We start from the raw sequence: 17,031 nt of genomic DNA on the forward strand, positions 1-17,031 counted from the left end.
GGGATGTTATCGAACTATCGATGGCTCATCGCATTTTTTCGCCCCACCACTGATATTTTGATTTGTTGTTGGGTTGGCGAACAGAGGAAATCGAGAATTCGCTGAGAAAATCTGTTTATAAAACGCAACTAGAGGGCCGCGAAGATGCTGTCCATGCTGCAGGAGAAGCGTCCGCTGAAGCGCACCCGTCTGGGTCCGCCGGACATCTATCCGCAGGACGCGAAGCAGCGAGAGGACGAGCTGACGCCCACGAATGTGAAGCACGGATTCACGACGACGCCACCGCTGTCCGATGAATTCGGTACGGCCCACAACTCAAATGTGAACGCCAGCAAAGTGAGCGCATTCTTCAGCGGCGTCCTAGCCAAGAAGGAGGAGTTGATGACCCTGCCGGACACGGGGCGCAAGAAGCAGCAGATCAACTGCAAGGACAACTTCTGGCCCGTGTCGCCGCGTCGCAAGTGCACGGTGGACGCCTGGTTTAAGGACCTCGCCGGTAACAAACCCCTGCTTAGCCTGGCCAAACGGGCGCCATCGTTCAACAAGAAGGAGGAGATCTTCATTACTCTGTGCGAGAACCAGGTGAACATGCAACGTGCCACCTGGTTCATCAAGCTGAGCGCCGCCTATACGCTTAGCTTCACCGAGTCCAAGAACAAGAAGCGATCCATTTACGACCCGGCTGCCGAGTGGACCGGCAACATGATCAAGTTCATGAAAGAGCTGCTCCCCAAACTCCAAGAGTATTATCAGCAGAGTGAGTACAGCCCTTGAGTTCTATAATCTATCAACTCCCTTATTCAACTTCTTGATTTTAGGCCACGACAAGTCCTCTTCGAATGGCACCACTTCCGGAAGCCTGACCGCCGCCGGTAATGGTCCTGCCAGCAATGGCACCACTGGCACCACCTCTATTAACTCCGTCACCGGCAGCAATGCTCCCACGAACGTAATCCCCGTACCCAGCATGGCCAGTCCACTGCCACCGATTCACAGTCCAGCTAATGGCCAACAGGGTGCTCCTGGCGGAGGAGTGAGTGCCGGCAGTGTCATGCCGACGACGGGAAGCCTTGGAGGAGTAGTCGGTGGGCCGGGCTCTTCTGTGGTAGGAGGCGCAGCTGGTGCAGGAGCTGCAGTGCCACCAGGCTCTACAATTTCCGGAATTGGAAGCCAGTTCGAAGATAGTCGCAATGCGCTTAAGTATTGGAAATACTGCCACCAATTGAGCAAGTACATGTACGAGGAATCACTTTTGGACCGACAGGAATTTCTAAACTGGATCCTCGACCTTTTGGACAAGATGCGTACGCAGGCAAGCTTCGACGAACCGCTGAAGAAATTGGTGCTCAGCTTTGCCCTTCAGTACATGCACGACTTCGTCCAGTCGGAGCGTCTTTGCCGAAAGATGGCCTACATAGTGTCCAAAAAACTGGCCCAGTTGCTGAACACTGTCGTAGAACAGCAGACCATCAAAGAGTTGGACGAGCCGAAGTTGCAACAGGATCCCTACGAGCTGGCGCTTCAGGAACAAATGAGTTGTCCCCATCATCGGGATATAGTGCTGTATTTAAGCACGATCCTACAGATCATCACAATCGAGTGCCCCACAGCACTGGTCTGGAGTGGGATTGCAGCTCACCGAGCACCCTCCTCGCTGTTGGGTAGTCCGCTGGACCATTTGCCGTTGGCGCCCTCAGTCCTACCGATGCCCACACGCTGTCCGCGAACCAATCAGGAGATTCGACGTCAACTGCGGGCCGCCGAGTCGGACATCGTATTGCGCACTCAGCATGCAGAGCAGCGCTGGTTTGCAGCCAAGTGGCTGAGTGCCGGCAAGAATCAATACACCAGTGTGCTGGCCACACTGGACCACTTGGACACGCACTGCTTCGATCGCATGGAACACAATAATAGTATCGATACCCTATACGCACAAATATTTCCCAGCCCAACCGCTAGTCGCAGGCGGGAGGAGGATCAGGTGGAACCTCGTCCGCCTTATGAACCCAAACAAGACAAGGACACGGTACGCATCCTGTGCGAGTGGGCTGTGTCGGGACAGCGTTGGGGAGAACACAGAGCAATGGTTGTGGCCATTCTGCTTGACAAGCGACAGATTGACGTGACCAGCACGCCGGCGGATCAGCAGTCCAGTGATAAGGATGACAAAGACTCGCTAGCTTCGGGCGCCGGCTTAATTGATGGCCTGCCTGTGTTTCAGCACGTGTTAATGCATTTCCTCGACCACGACGCTCCCGTCCTAGATGAGCACGTGAGCAGTCCCCAGCAGCGCACGGAATTCACCAACCTTGTTCAGCTGTTCAGTGCATTGATTCGCCACGATGTCTTTTCGCACAACGCCTACATGCACACGCTAATTTCACGGGGTGATCTGCTCCTGGAGTCCGTGCTGGTGATCAAATCAGGAACGACGGCCACGAAAACATCGCCGCCACCTCCAGCTCCACCACCAACGACGACGCACGGTTTCGATGATGACGGATTCGGCGGGGGCTTGGACTTCAAACACAACGAATTTGATGATTCCAATGTGGACGACGATTTGGACAAACTGGTGCAAAATATTAAGGAGAAAGGACAGCAGCACGAAGCTCCCGACAGTCCCAAGATCGGTCCTCCAGGCGATGGAGAAACCAATCCTGGCGGTAGCATATCGAGGCATTACGTGTACACCAAGCACTTTCCCATCCCGCAGGATGATCCCAGCATGAGCAGCTACAGCAGTGAAAGCAACCAGCGCTACATCCTGCTCTTCGGTGTCGGCAAAGAGAGGGACGAGAAGAAGCATGCTGTCAAGAAGATGTCTAAGGAAATTGGCAAGCTTTTCACTAAAAAGTTTAGCATAGATGTGGCCGCGGCCGGTCACGTAAAGAAGCACTCGCGCAACGAGTTCAACTTCGAAGCTACCACATCCAAGTGCCAGCAGATGGCTTATTTCGACCAGCACGTGGTCACCGCCCAGTGCGCGGCCAATGTCCTGGAGCAGCTAAACGGATTCGCGTTAGGGAACAACAACTACCTGCCGGTGCAGGAGCACGTGGCGTTCCTCTTTGATCTGATGGAGCTGGCTCTAAATATCTACAGTCTTTTGGAACTGTGCGATAGCCTGTTGAAGGAGTTGCCTGAGGTGGAGCACCAGTTGCAGCTGAAGAAGTCAAACTTAGTGCGTAGTTACACCACTTCACTCGCCCTCTACATCGTCAGCATCCTGCGGCGCTACCACAGTTGCCTTCTTCTTTCACCGGAGCAGACGCTGTCTGTATTTGAGGGAGTCTGTCGTACCATTCGGCACGTATCGAATCCGAGCGAGTGCACTTCGGCGGAGCGCTGCATCATTGCCTACCTAAGCGACCTACACGAATCATGCGTTTTGCTCCAGGGAAAGGAACAATCCACGGAATACTACCAGCAGCTGCAGTGCATCAAGCGGTTCAAGGACATTTTCAACACTCCAGAGCAGCTTGAGTGAGTTTAGATCGCAAGTTCTTACCCAATAATATGATATATAATATTAACAATTATAACCATTTTTTATTTAGCCTACCACCGCAGGGTTACAACCCACTGTTGTTGCAGGAGCTGTTCATAGCCCCTCGACGCGGTGGTAAACTGGATCCTCACTGGCTGGGAACTCTGCACGAGTCGCCGGCCAATGTATACAGCTTCGTGTCGAACGCTTTGATAGCCGTCTGCCGAGAGACGGACAACGAACGGCTGAACGATGTGGCCCTCGCATGTGCCGAACTGACCGCCAGCTGCAACGTCTTGTCCGAGGAGTGGATATACGCTCTGCAGAGTCTGTGCAGCGGCAGTAAGAGTCCGCGTTATCCGCACCTGGGCGGACAGGTCGACATTGGGCAAGTTAAGACTCACAACGCCCTGGCCGTGTTCGTATGCATTCTGGTGGCCAGGCATTGCTTCTCACTAGCCGACTTTGTAAGTAAGTTCGCCCTGCCCACGTTGGCCCGATCTGTGAGCGCTGGTGGAGCCGAACTGAGCGTGGATGCTGAGGCGGGTGCTCGTCTTACATGTCACCTGGTACTGAAGCTGTTCAAGACCTTGGAGATTCCTCAACCTGGCATGTACTCGGTTAGCACTTCCCCGAATCCACTGCACGCTGTGGGAAACGACTTTAGCATTCGGCTGAGCTGCGATCGTCATCTTCTGGTGGGTGCCCATAAAACCATTCCCATTGCCGCAGTGCTTGCCGTGCTCAAGGCCATTCTCATTGTTGTGGACAATGCGGCGCTTAAAACACCATTGGTTTCTGGCAGCGGCTCCTCCTCTGGTGGATTGGGCGGCGCGTTTGGGAGCGGCAAACGTAGTGGCTTCAACACACCGGTTCATCCGGGAAGCACACCCAAGAGCAACGAACAACGACCTGCCGATCTCAGCCAGATCCTGGGCACCAGCGATTTACAGTTGGGCAGCAGTTTGACAAGCGAACCCGAAGCCCTGCAACAGCCATCGGTAGGAGGAATGGAGCAGATCTCGCTGTTGGAGTTCGCACAGGCGGTGCTCAAGCAGATCTGCGCCCAGGAACACGTTCTGGAAAGGTGCCTAAAGAACGCAGAGCAACTCTGCGACATGATAATCGACGAAATGCTGACCGCGAAACAGGCACAGCGGGTTCTGCACATGATCTGCTATCCGGAAGCTGAGTTCAACATCATCTCCGAGCTGGATCAGCGCTCAATGATCGTGCGCATACTAGAGAATCTCGGACAGTGGACACTGCGTATCTCGTGGCTGGATCTTCAGCTTATGTACCGCCAATCGCTGAGCAACAACGCGGAGCTTAATGTCTGGCTCGACACAGTGGCACGTGCGGCAATCGACGTCTTTCACATGGAGGAAGTTGTCCTGCCGGGTGCCGTGAAGGCGACCCACAAACCCAAACCGTCCACCTGGCTAGTGGCTCCTCTCATCGCTAAACTAACACCAGCAGTGCAGGGCAGGATACTTCGAGTGGCTGGTCAGGTTCTCGAGAGCATGAATTATTTCTCCAAGGTGCCCAAGTCCGATTGCAATAGCTCGGGCAGTGGCGACGAGCGCGAGAAGAGCAACAGTTGTCACAGTAGCAATAGCTATGGACTGGGCGGCGTGCCCGCACGCAACAAGAAGATGCCGCTTAATTACCAACCATTCTTGGGACTCATCCTAACTTGCCTGAAAGGCCAGGACGAGTACAAGGAAAACTTACTGGTTTCGCTCTATGCCCAGTTATCACAATGTCTGCAATCCTTTGCTGAGGTGAGTGTTTACTCTCTACCTCTAAGTTAAACTTAATAGTAACATGACTCCTTTTAGCTGGACACTATTGGTGGCATTGATGAGCCGCAGGCACGCGAGGAGATCCTCGATGCGCTGCAGTTGCGCTTTTCGCTCGTGGGCGGCATGTTCGAGGCTATCCAAAAGAACAGTACACCCACCACAGACTGGGCCATTCTTCTGGCCCAATTGGTTTGCCAGGGCGTGGTGGATCTCAGCTGCAATCGTGAGCTGTTCACCACCGTGGTGGACATGTTGGCCACATTGGTGCATTCAACACTGGTCTCTGATGACGAGAGGCACTATATGAACCTGATGAAGAAGCTAAAGAAGGAAATCGGAGAGAAGAACAACGCCTCCATTCGGGTTATTCGGCAGCTTCTTCCACTTTACAAGCAGCCCACTGAGGTGAGTAGGTGCCCCTAAACTGGACGAGCTTTGAAACTCAGTGGTATTTATCCTTTTAGGTGATTGCGTGTGAACACTCTGGAATGGACACCAAGGGCAACAAGATCTGCGATATAGACAAAAAGCAACTTCGCATTTCAGACAAACAGCGCATCAGCGTGTGGGACATCCTTGAGGGTCACAAGAACCCGGCTCCTCTGTCCTGGGTGTGGTTTGGTGCAGTTAAGCTGGAGCGGAAGCCCCTTACTTACGAGGAAGCTCACCGCAACCTGAAGTATCACACGCACAGTCTGGTCAAGCCCAGTAGTTACTACTATGAGCCGTTGCCACTGCCACCTGAAGACATTGAACCTGTTCCTGAGAAGATTTGCATAGTAAGTCCATTCTCTATTTGCATTTCCCTTCGACACTTTCTAAATGCATTGTTTCTATTTCGTAGAAGGATGAAATGAAGGCGGACACGCCCTCGTCGGTGGATCAGTCGCCAAGCGCTGTGGTAGGCGGCACTGGAAGGGGTCGCGGCAAGGGAACGACTACTCGGAAACGCAAGCCCAAGAACCCGAAAACGCCACCGGTGGTCAATACTCAGCAACAGCAGCCTCAGCTGGCACCGCAGCCTCAACAGCCGCAGAATGTGCAGCAACAGCAGTTGCAGCAGCAGCAGCAACAACAGCAGCACATGCAACAGCAGCAGATGCAGCCCAACCAAATGGGTCAGATGCCAATGAATATGCCGGTAATAAAATTGTTTTTGTTAATAGTTGAATTGTCAGATTTGCTTTATGAAGGAATCGAAGCAAGCCACTAAAAGCAACATGATGGCAGATAAATTCGAAAGTTGTAAACGTGTAATCCAGATTTTCTTAACCTTTTTCGGTGCTAAACCAATTTTCTGTTATCCTCGAGCTTAAAAATGTAACTCATATGCATTTTCTCCACAGATGAACATGCAGCAGTTTGCACCCAATCCGAACAACATGATGCAGCAGAATGCCATGTTGCAACAGCAGCAGCAGATGCAGCAAATGGGCAACAACCCACTGCAGCAGCAGTTGAATGTGGGCGGTGGCAACGGGCAGCAAAATCCCCAGATGAACTTCATGCAGCAGGGGCCAGGAGGCGGTGGAGCCGGACCGCAGGGTATGCCTGGCCAGCAGCAACAGTGGCACAATGCGCCGCAGCAGCAGCAGCCGCCACAACCGTATCACAACCAATACGCTCCGCATCAGCAGAACATGCAGTGTAAGTCGAGTGTTTCATATTCTATATGGTTAAAGATTGTAATACTTGACACTTACAATTGCAGCAAATCGCATCGAGCGCCCGCCGTTGAATGCCAACTCCAAGCAGGCGCTATCACAGATGTTACGACAACGACAACCATTCCAGCAGCAAGCGCAACAGGGTCCGGGGGGCGGTTTCAATCCGATGCAGCAACAACCACAACCTTCGCAACAACAGCCCGGTCCTCAGCAGCAGATAAACCCCAACCAAATGCGCCAGCAGCAAATGAATCCCCAGCAAAATCCTCAGTCTGTGGCTGCTTTCAACGCCATGCAGCAGCAGCAGCAGCAGCAGAACGCCCAGCAGCAACAGATGAATCCCAACCAGCAGCAACAGCAGCAGTTCATGCGCGGCGGCAACATGCGACCCGGCATGGCGCCGAACCAGATGAATCAGATGAACATGGGAGGTCAAGGCATGCCGCAGAATCCAATGATGCAGCAACAGATCCCACAGAATATGGTGGGCATGGTCAACCCGAATGCCAACCAAATGATGCAGAGCGGTGGAGCTCAGGGAGGCAACGGTGTGGGGGTTGGTGTAGGCGTCGGCGTTGGCGGCGCCGGCAACAATCCCAACATGGGCATGGGAGGCATGCCTCAGCAGGGCATGATGCAACAGCAGCCGCAGCAACAGCCCCAGCAGCAGGTGCAGTTCCAGAACTTCCAGAATCAGTACCAGCAGCAGCAGCAGCAACAGCAGGGCATGCAGCAACAGGGCGGTGGAGCAGGCGTTGGAGTGGGCGTGGGCATGGCGCCCAATCAGCAACAACAGCAGCAGGCCAACATGATGGGCAACTTCAATCCGCAGATGCAGCAGGCGAATCGCAACAATCCCGACTTTATGGCCGCCGCAGCGGTTGCCCAGCAGCAGCAGCAACAACAACAGCAGCAGCGCGTTGTTCCCGGAGGAATGATGGCCGGCAACCGGAACCAGTACATGAACCAGGCGCCCAACGTAACCATGTCCACCATGATGGGTCCGGGGCCGGGTGGCGTCGTCGGCCAGGTGCCTCCGTACGCCCGCCAGCAGTCGGCGGGAGGAGGCAAACCCGGCGTCCTCAACACCCAGCAGCAGTTCCAGCAGCAGCAGCAGCAACAACAGCAGCTGAGGCACCAGCAAATGATGCAGATGCAGGGCATGGGTGGTGGCGCGGGCGGCGGCATGGGAGCCGGGCCCCAGCAGGCGGGTGGCGCCGTTGGCGGTGGCGGCGGAGGCGGAATGGTGCCGCAGCAGCAGAGCATGAACCAGCAACAAACGCCGAATCTGGTGGCTCAGCTCCAGCGGCAGAACATGATGGGCCAGCAGCAGTATCAACCTCCACCGTACTAGATCGAAGACACTTCTTAATCGTAAGCCTAGTCCTAATCCTTTATTTATCAGATGAATTTGCAATAAATGTACATTCAAAACTAACTTTGTTTTTCATACAAAATTTTTTGGGATATTAAAAAAATATAAAATACAAACGATTTCAATAACTGCATTTTAAAATATTTAGCAGCTAGAGGTTAATAAAGTTTCAACTTTATTTGTCAAGTATTTCATCTAGTGGAACATACGTTAAATTTCAATGGGTTATAAAATTATAAAAAAAAGTTATAAAAATTAAACAGTAATAAAAAGTAATTAAAAAGTAAGTAAAAGTAATTAACGGCTTAGAAAAAAGTATAGAGTATTGACTTTAATTTAATTTATAATATTTTAGTTAAAACAAATTTAACTTCAAAGCTTTAATAACTTTGCATTAGCTTTGTCGTGGGCTATCGTTTAACCATCGCATACTTGGGCCACCTCTAATCAGCTGAGCGCCGATGGCTGCGTTGGTGTGCGTGGGTGTTTGTGTGCATGTGAATTAGTAATAATATAGTTCTCGTTCCCCAGATTTTAACGTTTGTTTGCGATATAACTAGACTTTAAGCTATTTATTGCAATAGTCCAGCTGCTGTGAGTGCTACACCTATTTGGAAAACGGAAAGCCAGCCAACGATTGCCTCCGTGGCGCACTTCATTCATCGATTGCACCGAATTCCGATTCGAAGTGCTACTTTTCGCAGTTTTGTTTGGAATTTCTGGGCAGGAGGACGTGCTACTTTGGTGGCTTATAATAGGCGAGCACAGTTCCCCTCGAGAAATGAGTGAAGTTCCGGAGAGCAGTAAAAAGCGTCAGAAGACGGTGAGTAGATAGATGTGTACATATGTGGCCCTGTGCCCAAAAACGCTGAGCAAACCCAATTTCTCTAGCTTTATTAGAACAAGTGGCCCGAAAAAATTCACCTACAGCTGTGGAATATGTCTGAATTCATCAATCTATTTGATCAGCCTGGGTTGTTTGAATATACATATGTATCTTCAGATCTCCAGATCTCTCTCCCCAGTTCCCCCAAACGCATTCTTCCGGTTTAAATGCTCTCCATATGGGTCGCCAGACACGTAACACCAGAATTCCCGGCATAATCTTATCTTGCGCCGTGGAAATGACGTTTACCCCACATTTAAATTCGCACTTGACTGCCAAAAAGCATCTATTGCATGCTTGCAGTTGATAAGATTGCCTTCACCATACATTCTTTAATTATACAACAATGTATGGAAATATTTAAAATGTATTTGTCGAGAAATGTTGATTCATCAGAAATATTTTGTACACATGCAAATAAAACCGCAAGTCTTGCGTTTTTCCATTTCAAGCAGTATGATTAAAAACAATCGTTTTTAATGCTTGAAAAAATATAAATAAATTTTTGAGATAGGTTTGGAATTCCGGCATTAACTTGCTCCGAAGAAAAGTCCTCCTTTTCAATTACAAACCATCTCAGCATGAGGTAAAACAATGAATGGCTTATGCAACAGGCAACTATTTCCTTGATAACAACTGGTTGCCACAGCGAATGTTATTGCTATGGCTAAAACAGGTTCAAATTAGAAAGAAAGTCTTGCGAGCCAACTAAAGTGGTAGTGGCAGTAAAGGTGTCAAGTCGGAGACATCAACTCGAATGGGCCACTTTGTGGTCGGAGTTGGCCAAAAGTAGTTGAAATCTTGGTCAACAGCCCGGCTTCACTTGCAGGTTGAATGACCACGGAGATAACTTGCGGCTGAGTCTTTTTTGTGGCATTGTTTTTAATTTATTAATCACACTGAACAAAATTAAAACAAGTAATGATAAATAATTAGTTTCTATTAGGGAAATTCTAAAAATAATTAGTTTTATATTTTTTTTGCTTAATAAAGACAAGGTACTGATTGTTCATTGTTTATTTCGCGCAGCTTACTTTCTAAGCTTTTTTACGGCCAGTAATTTGATTTCCATATAGCAACATTTGGGCTTAATGGTTATTGCTTTTATGTGTCATTGCATTACGCGGTAGTTTTATGGATACTACTTTAATTGTTAGTTGTGATTACCCAATTGAATGACTTAAACAATTTGAATGCACAAAGAAAGGGCAATATTTAATTTGCTTTCAACATCCAATGCATAATAAAAATAGTAACAGACAACTGTGTAAGAAGATATATACAAAATATGATAGTCTTGCATGTGCTATATTTAACATTATTCCCCGAAAAATATTATGCACATATGTACTTAGCTGTTTAAACGACTGTTTGTCTGCAATAAAAACAAAGCAAATTTAAGTTTATCTGCTAAGCACCTCCATAAACGGGTTCCTATGTGGACCACCAGCACTGGATATCCCACTGCTCCACCCAGTGGATCGTTGCCAAGTTTGGTTTTCCTCTCGCCTGCAGCCTGTGGAATTTCAGTTGCAGCTTGGAGCTTCGACGAGAAAGTTCAGCGTTTTCGGCGGTTGTCTGCTTGGTTAACTTGGCTTTTCAACTGCGGAACTCTCACTTGTTTAATTATCAAAGAGCGCACATTGTCCGATTCCCGCTTTCTTTTCACCTGCCCAACGTTTCGTTTCGTTTCGTTTTCTGTTGGAAAATGTTTACCCGATGTGCCAATTCGCTTGGCCACTACCATAATAATATTAACAATAACAACAGCGCTGGCTGTGCTGCTTCCCCGAAGAGATGCTGCCTTCCGAGTGTGGAAAAGCCTGAAGATGCGGTAAGTTTCATTCGGATGATGCATCTTTAGATGGTATCTCGAGTAGGAGAGGTCTGTTTGTTTTACCCGACGGCTATGAAGTGTTTTGCTTTTATCAGATAAACAAAAGTTTGCAGATAAATAAAAACTACTTGGGCAAATATGTACAAACATCAAGTATGAAGAGGTACTTCAATTAAGGTAGAACAGGAGCACTTTTAAAACTAACCCAGTAACCTTTCTTTATTTATTGGATTGTTTCATTTTCGTTCCATTTGACCTTTTGCCACATTAGGGCCCAGAAGCAGGGAAGCTTATAGTAAGGCAGCAGCAGAAGGCCAAGAAAGAATGGGATTAGTAAGCGAACAAGCGGTGGACAGACTGTGCAAACATTTTCTCCATATGGAACTGGAACCGGGGAATCTAAATGATGCGTGCGTGGATCGGCGATCAAGAGATCAGGGCGAGATAGTATACGATATACTCATGGACATCATCTCTCTGACTCGCACACTCTCTTCGAGCTCCATTCTCGGTCACTTTTGAAGGCAGAGCGGCCCATATAATACCATAAATATTATTGAAAACTTTCAGTTCGCTTTCGACGCTCGTCGCGTGTCTATGACGAAATCCATCCATAGTGAGCTCGTTTTCCGCGCAATCTGAGTCGAATCCGCATCACTATCAGTGCTGGATGTAAAATAATTGAACTATTAAGGCAAGCGTTACTTCGGAATTACTTCGATTGCATTTGAGTGCTAAATAAAATATAATAACAATGCCGAATCCGCCAATTGGATTTTATCCCCATATCAAAAGAAGGGTAAGACCAAAAGGGCGAATTAAAATATTAAAAACTACAACTTGAGCTAAATATGAATTCTCCCAGAGTTAGAATCAGATACAAAAACAGACTGACATGCATTTTGTTTTAAACGAAGCGCCACTAAGCACTGAAATCTTAATTATCTGGCTCAGTAAGCGTAAAAATGCAAATAGTATAGTGGCTTTTTGAGGACTGAAATCAGCGGAGGGTAAAGTTAAACGCTCAAATGAAAATCTAGCACAGTGACCCACTTCTAAACCATCTGCGAATATGGCTAAGCTGATAAGAAAGCTATAAAAATCGAAAACTAGCACATTTTAGTTAGCAGTACACTTGGGTTTACTTCAAAAACATTATGTAATAGGATATATATAAAAGTGTATTTATGGAGTCATTCATTTAATTTCGAAATTAAAGAAAAATTTAAACAAAAATCTGAGTGCAAATAATTATATTGGCACAATACATGCGACTACCACGAATGTAAATTTGTGCCCACTTTTCACTTCGCGATAGATACCCGGCCAATACCCATGGGCATACCCATATCGCATAGCTCCATTCGCCCATTCGCGATTCTGCACACTCGAGTTCCAGCGGAAGGTCAACAAACTGAACGTTGGAGCTCAGCACGAATATCGCCCCGGGGTCAAAGCAAAGTATTTCGATGATGACTTGCCTCTGGCACTGGATTCCGATTCTGATTCTGACTTTGGCTTCAGCCCCTTTGAGTTTGGCTTTTGTGGCCGCAGTGGCTAAGAATCTGAAAAGACGGCGCCCGAGGCGGCATCCATCGCCAACCCAACTTGACATGAATATTAATTTATGTTAATTTCGAAAGCTAAACCCGATTACATTTCTGTTTGCAGTGCCTACAGGTGGCGACGAATGTGACCGAGCAGAAGCACCATGTCACCAGAGAGACGCGCGGCAAGAATCTGGGACTCTGTCGAGGATTCCGAGGATGCACGGTGTGGCTGACTGGTAAGGGCGTCAATGTGGCATATATTACTAGTTGAAATGCAGTGAACTTAAGGAAAAAAACAAATCCGCAACTCATGTAGCCTTTTTGCCTTATTAAGGCTTCAAAAACAAGAATCATAGTTTTCATTTATCAAATAATAATATAAATAATAAAAAATTATAATAAAATAAGTGAGTTCGTTGTTGTAATTTAGTTGTTTTATGAATTCATTTCCACTGTTACGCTTTTGAATATACATATATAATAATAATAATATAATAATTCCTTTGCAGGCCTCAGTGGCGCTGGAAAGACCTCGATTGCCTTCGAGCTGGAGGCGTACCTGGTATCCCGGGGCATTCCGGCCTACGGACTGGACGGCGACAACATTCGCACCGGACTGAACAAGAACCTGGGCTTCACGCCCGCCGATCGCGAGGAAAACATTCGCCGCGTGGGCGAGGTGGCCAAGTTGTTTGCCGACAGCGGAGTGGTGGCCATCTGCAGCTTCGTTTCGCCCTTCGCCGACGATCGTGAGATGGCGCGCAAGATCCACAAGGATGCGGGTCTGAAGTTCTTTGAGATATTCGTGGACACTCCGCTGGATGTGTGCGAGACCCGGGACGTGAAGGGTCTATACAAGAAGGCGCGCGAGGGCGTGATCAAAGGATTCACGGGCATCACGCAGGAGTACGAGCGACCCCAGATGCCGGAGCTGGTGGTCAACACGCACGGCTACACGGTGCGCGAGTCCACTCAGAAGCTGGTGACGCTGCTCGAACAGGAGGGCATTATTCCGCGCTCGCTGCGCGACGTAGACCTGCTGCCGGAGCTTTATCCCAGCGAATCCATTGCCACGGAGGCACTGCGTCACGAGGCCGAGTCGCTGCAAGCCATCGAAATCAGCACCGTGGAGCTGCAGTGGGTGCAAGTACTGGCCGAGGGATGGGCATATCCACTGCGCGGCTTCATGCGCGAGGATGAGTACCTGCAGACGCTGCACTTCAACACACTTCAGAGCGGCATGGACGGTTCCTATCGCGAGAACCACTCGGTGCCCATTGTTTTGAGCGCCACGCAGGCGGACAAGGATAGGCTGGACGGCTGCTCCTCGCTGACTCTCAAGTACCAAGGCAAGGCGGTAGCCATTCTGCGGCGTCCCGAGTTCTACTTTCAGCGTAAGGAGGAGCGGCTGGCCCGCCAGTTCGGCACCAGTAATCCCAATCACCCGTACAGTAAGCAGGTCTACGAGTCCGGGGATTATTTGGTCGGCGGCGATCTGGCAGTGATCGAGCGTATCCGTTGGGAGGACGGACTGGATCAGTACAGGCTGACTCCCAACGAGTTGAGGCGCCGCTTCAAGGAGCTCAATGCCGACGCCATCTTCGCCTTTCAGTTGCGCAATCCCATCCACAATGGCCATGCCCTGCTCATGCAAGACACTCGCCGCCAGCTGCTGGAGCGCGGCTTCAAGCAGCCAGTGCTGCTGCTGCATCCTCTGGGTGGCTGGACCAAGGACGACGATGTGCCGCTGGATGTGCGCATGAAGCAGCACCAGGCCGTGCTCGACGCAGGTGTCTTGCGACGAGAGGACACGGTGCTGGCCATCTTCCCCTCGCCAATGATGTACGCCGGTCCCACGGAGGTGCAGTGGCACGCCAAGGCGCGCATGAACGCCGGCGCGAACTTCTACATTGTAGGCCGCGATCCGGCTGGCATGCCGCATCCGGCCAAGGAAACTTATCCGGATGGAAACCTATACGATGCCACCCATGGTGCGCGAGTGCTTAAGATGGCTCAGGGACTTGACAGCATGGAGGTAGGGGTCCAAGTGCCTTAGGCCAAATCTAGCCGACTGTAAAATCGATATTTTCTTTTTAGATCCTGCCCTTCCGTGTTGCCGCCTATGACAAGACCGCCAGTAGAATGGCCTTCTTTGAGCCCAAGAGGAAGGATGAGTTTGAGTTCATCTCGGGGACCAAGATGCGCACTCTGGCCAAAACGGGAGCCCGTCCGCCGGATGGCTTCATGGAACCGGAGGCGTGGCGCATCCTGGCCACCTACTACCAGAACCTGCCGCAGTCGTAACCCGCTGCCCACACTCGATCCGCAACGTGCAATTCCTCCTAGTTATAGCTTGTGTGCTTATTATAATTATATATTTCAAGCTAAAGGCGCTTTCCACTTACCACATCTTTTTTCCATCGTTCTAAGCCCAAATCCGTGGCTGTCCCCGTGTGTGAATGTTGTGCTCCTCCTAACTAAATGTTCGTATCGTACAATCTACTTGTATCTACACTTAAGTCACCCAATTCTTTTTATCTTAAGCAAAATGTCGTGCAGCTATTTTGTGGACGGTTTTTAATACATATATAAATAATAAAATAGCAAATTACTTATTAAACTGATTGTATTTGTTTGCGTTTATTAGGATTTCCCATAAAGCTATTGTTCCTATGAACAACACGATCCAGTATACTAAGAAAGATTAATTTATGCGGTGAAAATGGGCCAGCAAATTATACAAATTCATGGCAACAGTTAATGGAAACTATTGCAGCTGTAATAAAAGCTAACATAAAAACAATAATTAAACTGATCTAAAAACGTGTTTTTAGATGCTTTCCTGATAATTAATGAAATTGTTTTAATATCACGACCCAGAAGTGGGAATGCCTGCTAGTGGAGCCTGCACTTATACTTATGATACTGCATTACCACTTTTTACAAGTGGGGCTGCTGCAGTTGGTCAAGATCATCACCATAGTAACCATCGTAACTAACAATATAATTTTTAATTTGAATTTCGCGCCAAACGGTCGCAACTCAACACCGATCAATGGTGCGATCTGGCAAGATCGCCAATGCGATAAGTTGGCAGCGCTATCAGCTGTTTTATAAGCGGCATATGTTGGAAATTTTCCAAGTTCTTGGAACATGCGGTCGCTCAACGCGTTTTAGTCTCGCACAGAACTTTGGCACAAATCCACCTTGTGCTTTTGCAAAATGGCCGCTGGTTCTGACTAGCACAACAACAATTTCAAGCAGCGAAAGCATACATCGCGAACATCATATATGTATCATATTTATCAGATCTATACCAGATCAGATATATACCAACCAGATCGATGGAACTCAGCAGCAACAATAAATCAAACAGGCGGCTGACAATGACAATGGCGCAGGGCATCATGATCAGGGTTATCATAACGGTAACCAACATAGAGGAGGAGCCAGAAGTAATGGTCGTCGACTATTGAGTAAAAGAGAAAGAGGTGGACGTAGACCATCATTAAATAAAACGGGACCTAGGCCGGAAAAAAATTCTGGAGGAGGCGGGTCTTCCAAAGACAGCATCCCCTCTTTCAGAACACCCGTTATTTTTAATTTCTTTGAGCTCGCTTTTGGGCTAGACTTTGTCACTCAAATTTCGGCGGCCTTATGATTTTACTTTACGTTGTAAATGTATTAAAGTTTGCACTTTAATAGGTATATTTTCAAGAATCACATATTTTTTTTTTATTTAATTAAATTTAAAATTTAAATTTTTTTTTGTTTCATGTCGTAGTTTAATAGGCAGCTGGGATCCTCGAAAAAAGCGTTTCCTGAAGAAAACCTGAAAAGTTATATGAAAATAGTTTTTTTTTATTCCTTAAACAAAAAAAGAAAAACCGTAAAAAAACTTCCGACCGAGACTCAGAAGCTATATTATATATATATTATATATATTATTATTATTATATATTATGTATTCGTGTTTTCCGGGGCTGTTAACCGAAAATTTTCGTTTAGTTCAGAATTATTTTGGTTTTGTTTGTTATTAATTTGTACAGATTGGACTTGTTGTTGCCCTTCATTAATGAAGCCATGATTTTGATACGGATTGTATTGATTTTGGTTATAATACTGTTGCTCGTAATAATTAGGTTGGACTTGTTCGAATTCATGCGCGTCTTGGAATCTAATTTTGTAAAATCCCAAATAAGAAGACTTTACTCGTTGAGTTTTTGTAAGAAACTCCCTTTATTTGGAAATATCTTCGGTTTAAATAGGTGACATGAGAATCGCATCTTAAAGTAAATGGCCTACGCAGAGGCCTAAGTAAATAGTCCCCGCCTTATCGAGGTCCCACGCTCGGGCACATCTGCCTATCTTGAGCGGCGAGGACCTTATCTCTGGTCTCCCACTAAGGGACTATTTTAGGA

The 17,031-nt window shown here is 48.1% G+C and overlaps 2 protein-coding genes across 5 annotated transcripts; both read left to right on the forward strand.

The window, feature by feature from the left end:
* The first annotated feature begins 24 nt into the window (after positions 1 to 24).
* LOC6738748 (mediator of RNA polymerase II transcription subunit 12) lies at positions 25 to 8,400 on the forward strand. Of its 2 annotated transcripts, XM_016171741.3 has the most exons (8): positions 25 to 757; positions 819 to 3,486; positions 3,561 to 5,274; positions 5,332 to 5,700; positions 5,760 to 6,074; positions 6,140 to 6,436; positions 6,642 to 6,942; positions 7,007 to 8,400. In XM_016171741.3, the coding sequence occupies exons 1-8, from the start codon at positions 145 to 147 to the stop codon at positions 8,314 to 8,316; spliced, it is 7,587 nt and encodes a 2,528-aa protein (XP_016032559.1). In that variant the 5' UTR covers positions 25 to 144; the 3' UTR covers positions 8,317 to 8,400. The 2 variants fall into 2 exon arrangements, with proteins under 2 accessions (XP_016032559.1, XP_016032558.1); XM_016171740.2 differs by lacking the exons at positions 25 to 757; positions 819 to 3,486; positions 3,561 to 5,274; ... (1 more) ...; positions 5,760 to 6,074; positions 6,140 to 6,436 and adding an exon at positions 6,450 to 6,576.
* A 403-nt stretch (positions 8,401 to 8,803) lies between these two features.
* On the forward strand, positions 8,804 to 15,230 carry LOC6738749 (bifunctional 3'-phosphoadenosine 5'-phosphosulfate synthase). Of its 3 annotated transcripts, none has more exons than XM_039293220.2 (4): positions 8,804 to 9,160; positions 12,732 to 12,846; positions 13,120 to 14,645; positions 14,708 to 15,230. In XM_039293220.2, the coding sequence occupies exons 1-4, from the start codon at positions 9,119 to 9,121 to the stop codon at positions 14,912 to 14,914; spliced, it is 1,890 nt and encodes a 629-aa protein (XP_039149154.1). In that variant the 5' UTR covers positions 8,804 to 9,118; the 3' UTR covers positions 14,915 to 15,230. The 3 variants fall into 3 exon arrangements, with proteins under 3 accessions (XP_039149154.1, XP_039149152.1, XP_039149153.1); XM_039293218.2 differs by lacking the exon at positions 8,804 to 9,160 and adding an exon at positions 10,720 to 11,057; XM_039293219.2 differs by lacking the exon at positions 8,804 to 9,160 and adding an exon at positions 11,372 to 11,859.
* The last annotated feature ends 1,801 nt before the right edge of the window (positions 15,231 to 17,031 follow it).

This window comes from Drosophila simulans, chromosome 3L (assembly GCF_016746395.2).
Source record: "Drosophila simulans strain w501 chromosome 3L, Prin_Dsim_3.1, whole genome shotgun sequence".
Lineage (NCBI taxonomy): Eukaryota > Metazoa > Arthropoda > Insecta > Diptera > Drosophilidae > Drosophila > Drosophila simulans.

Excerpts from the sequence above, each read along its gene's own strand:
- LOC6738748 (XM_016171741.3), top strand. The coding sequence starts at position 145 with ATGCTGTCCATGCTGCAGGAGAAGCGTCCGCTGAAGCGCACCCGTCTG. Across the intron at positions 5,275-5,331 it reads GTCTGCAATCCTTTGCTGAG|CTGGACACTATTGGTGGCAT; the intron begins GTGAGTGTTTAC and ends GACTCCTTTTAG. Across the intron at positions 6,437-6,641 it reads AGATGCCAATGAATATGCCG|ATGAACATGCAGCAGTTTGC; the intron begins GTAATAAAATTG and ends TTTTCTCCACAG.
- LOC6738749 (XM_039293218.2), top strand. The coding sequence starts at position 10,932 with ATGTTTACCCGATGTGCCAATTCGCTTGGCCACTACCATAATAATATT. Across the intron at positions 11,058-12,731 it reads TGGAAAAGCCTGAAGATGCG|TGCCTACAGGTGGCGACGAA; the intron begins GTAAGTTTCATT and ends TTCTGTTTGCAG. Across the intron at positions 14,646-14,707 it reads AGGGACTTGACAGCATGGAG|ATCCTGCCCTTCCGTGTTGC; the intron begins GTAGGGGTCCAA and ends TTTTCTTTTTAG.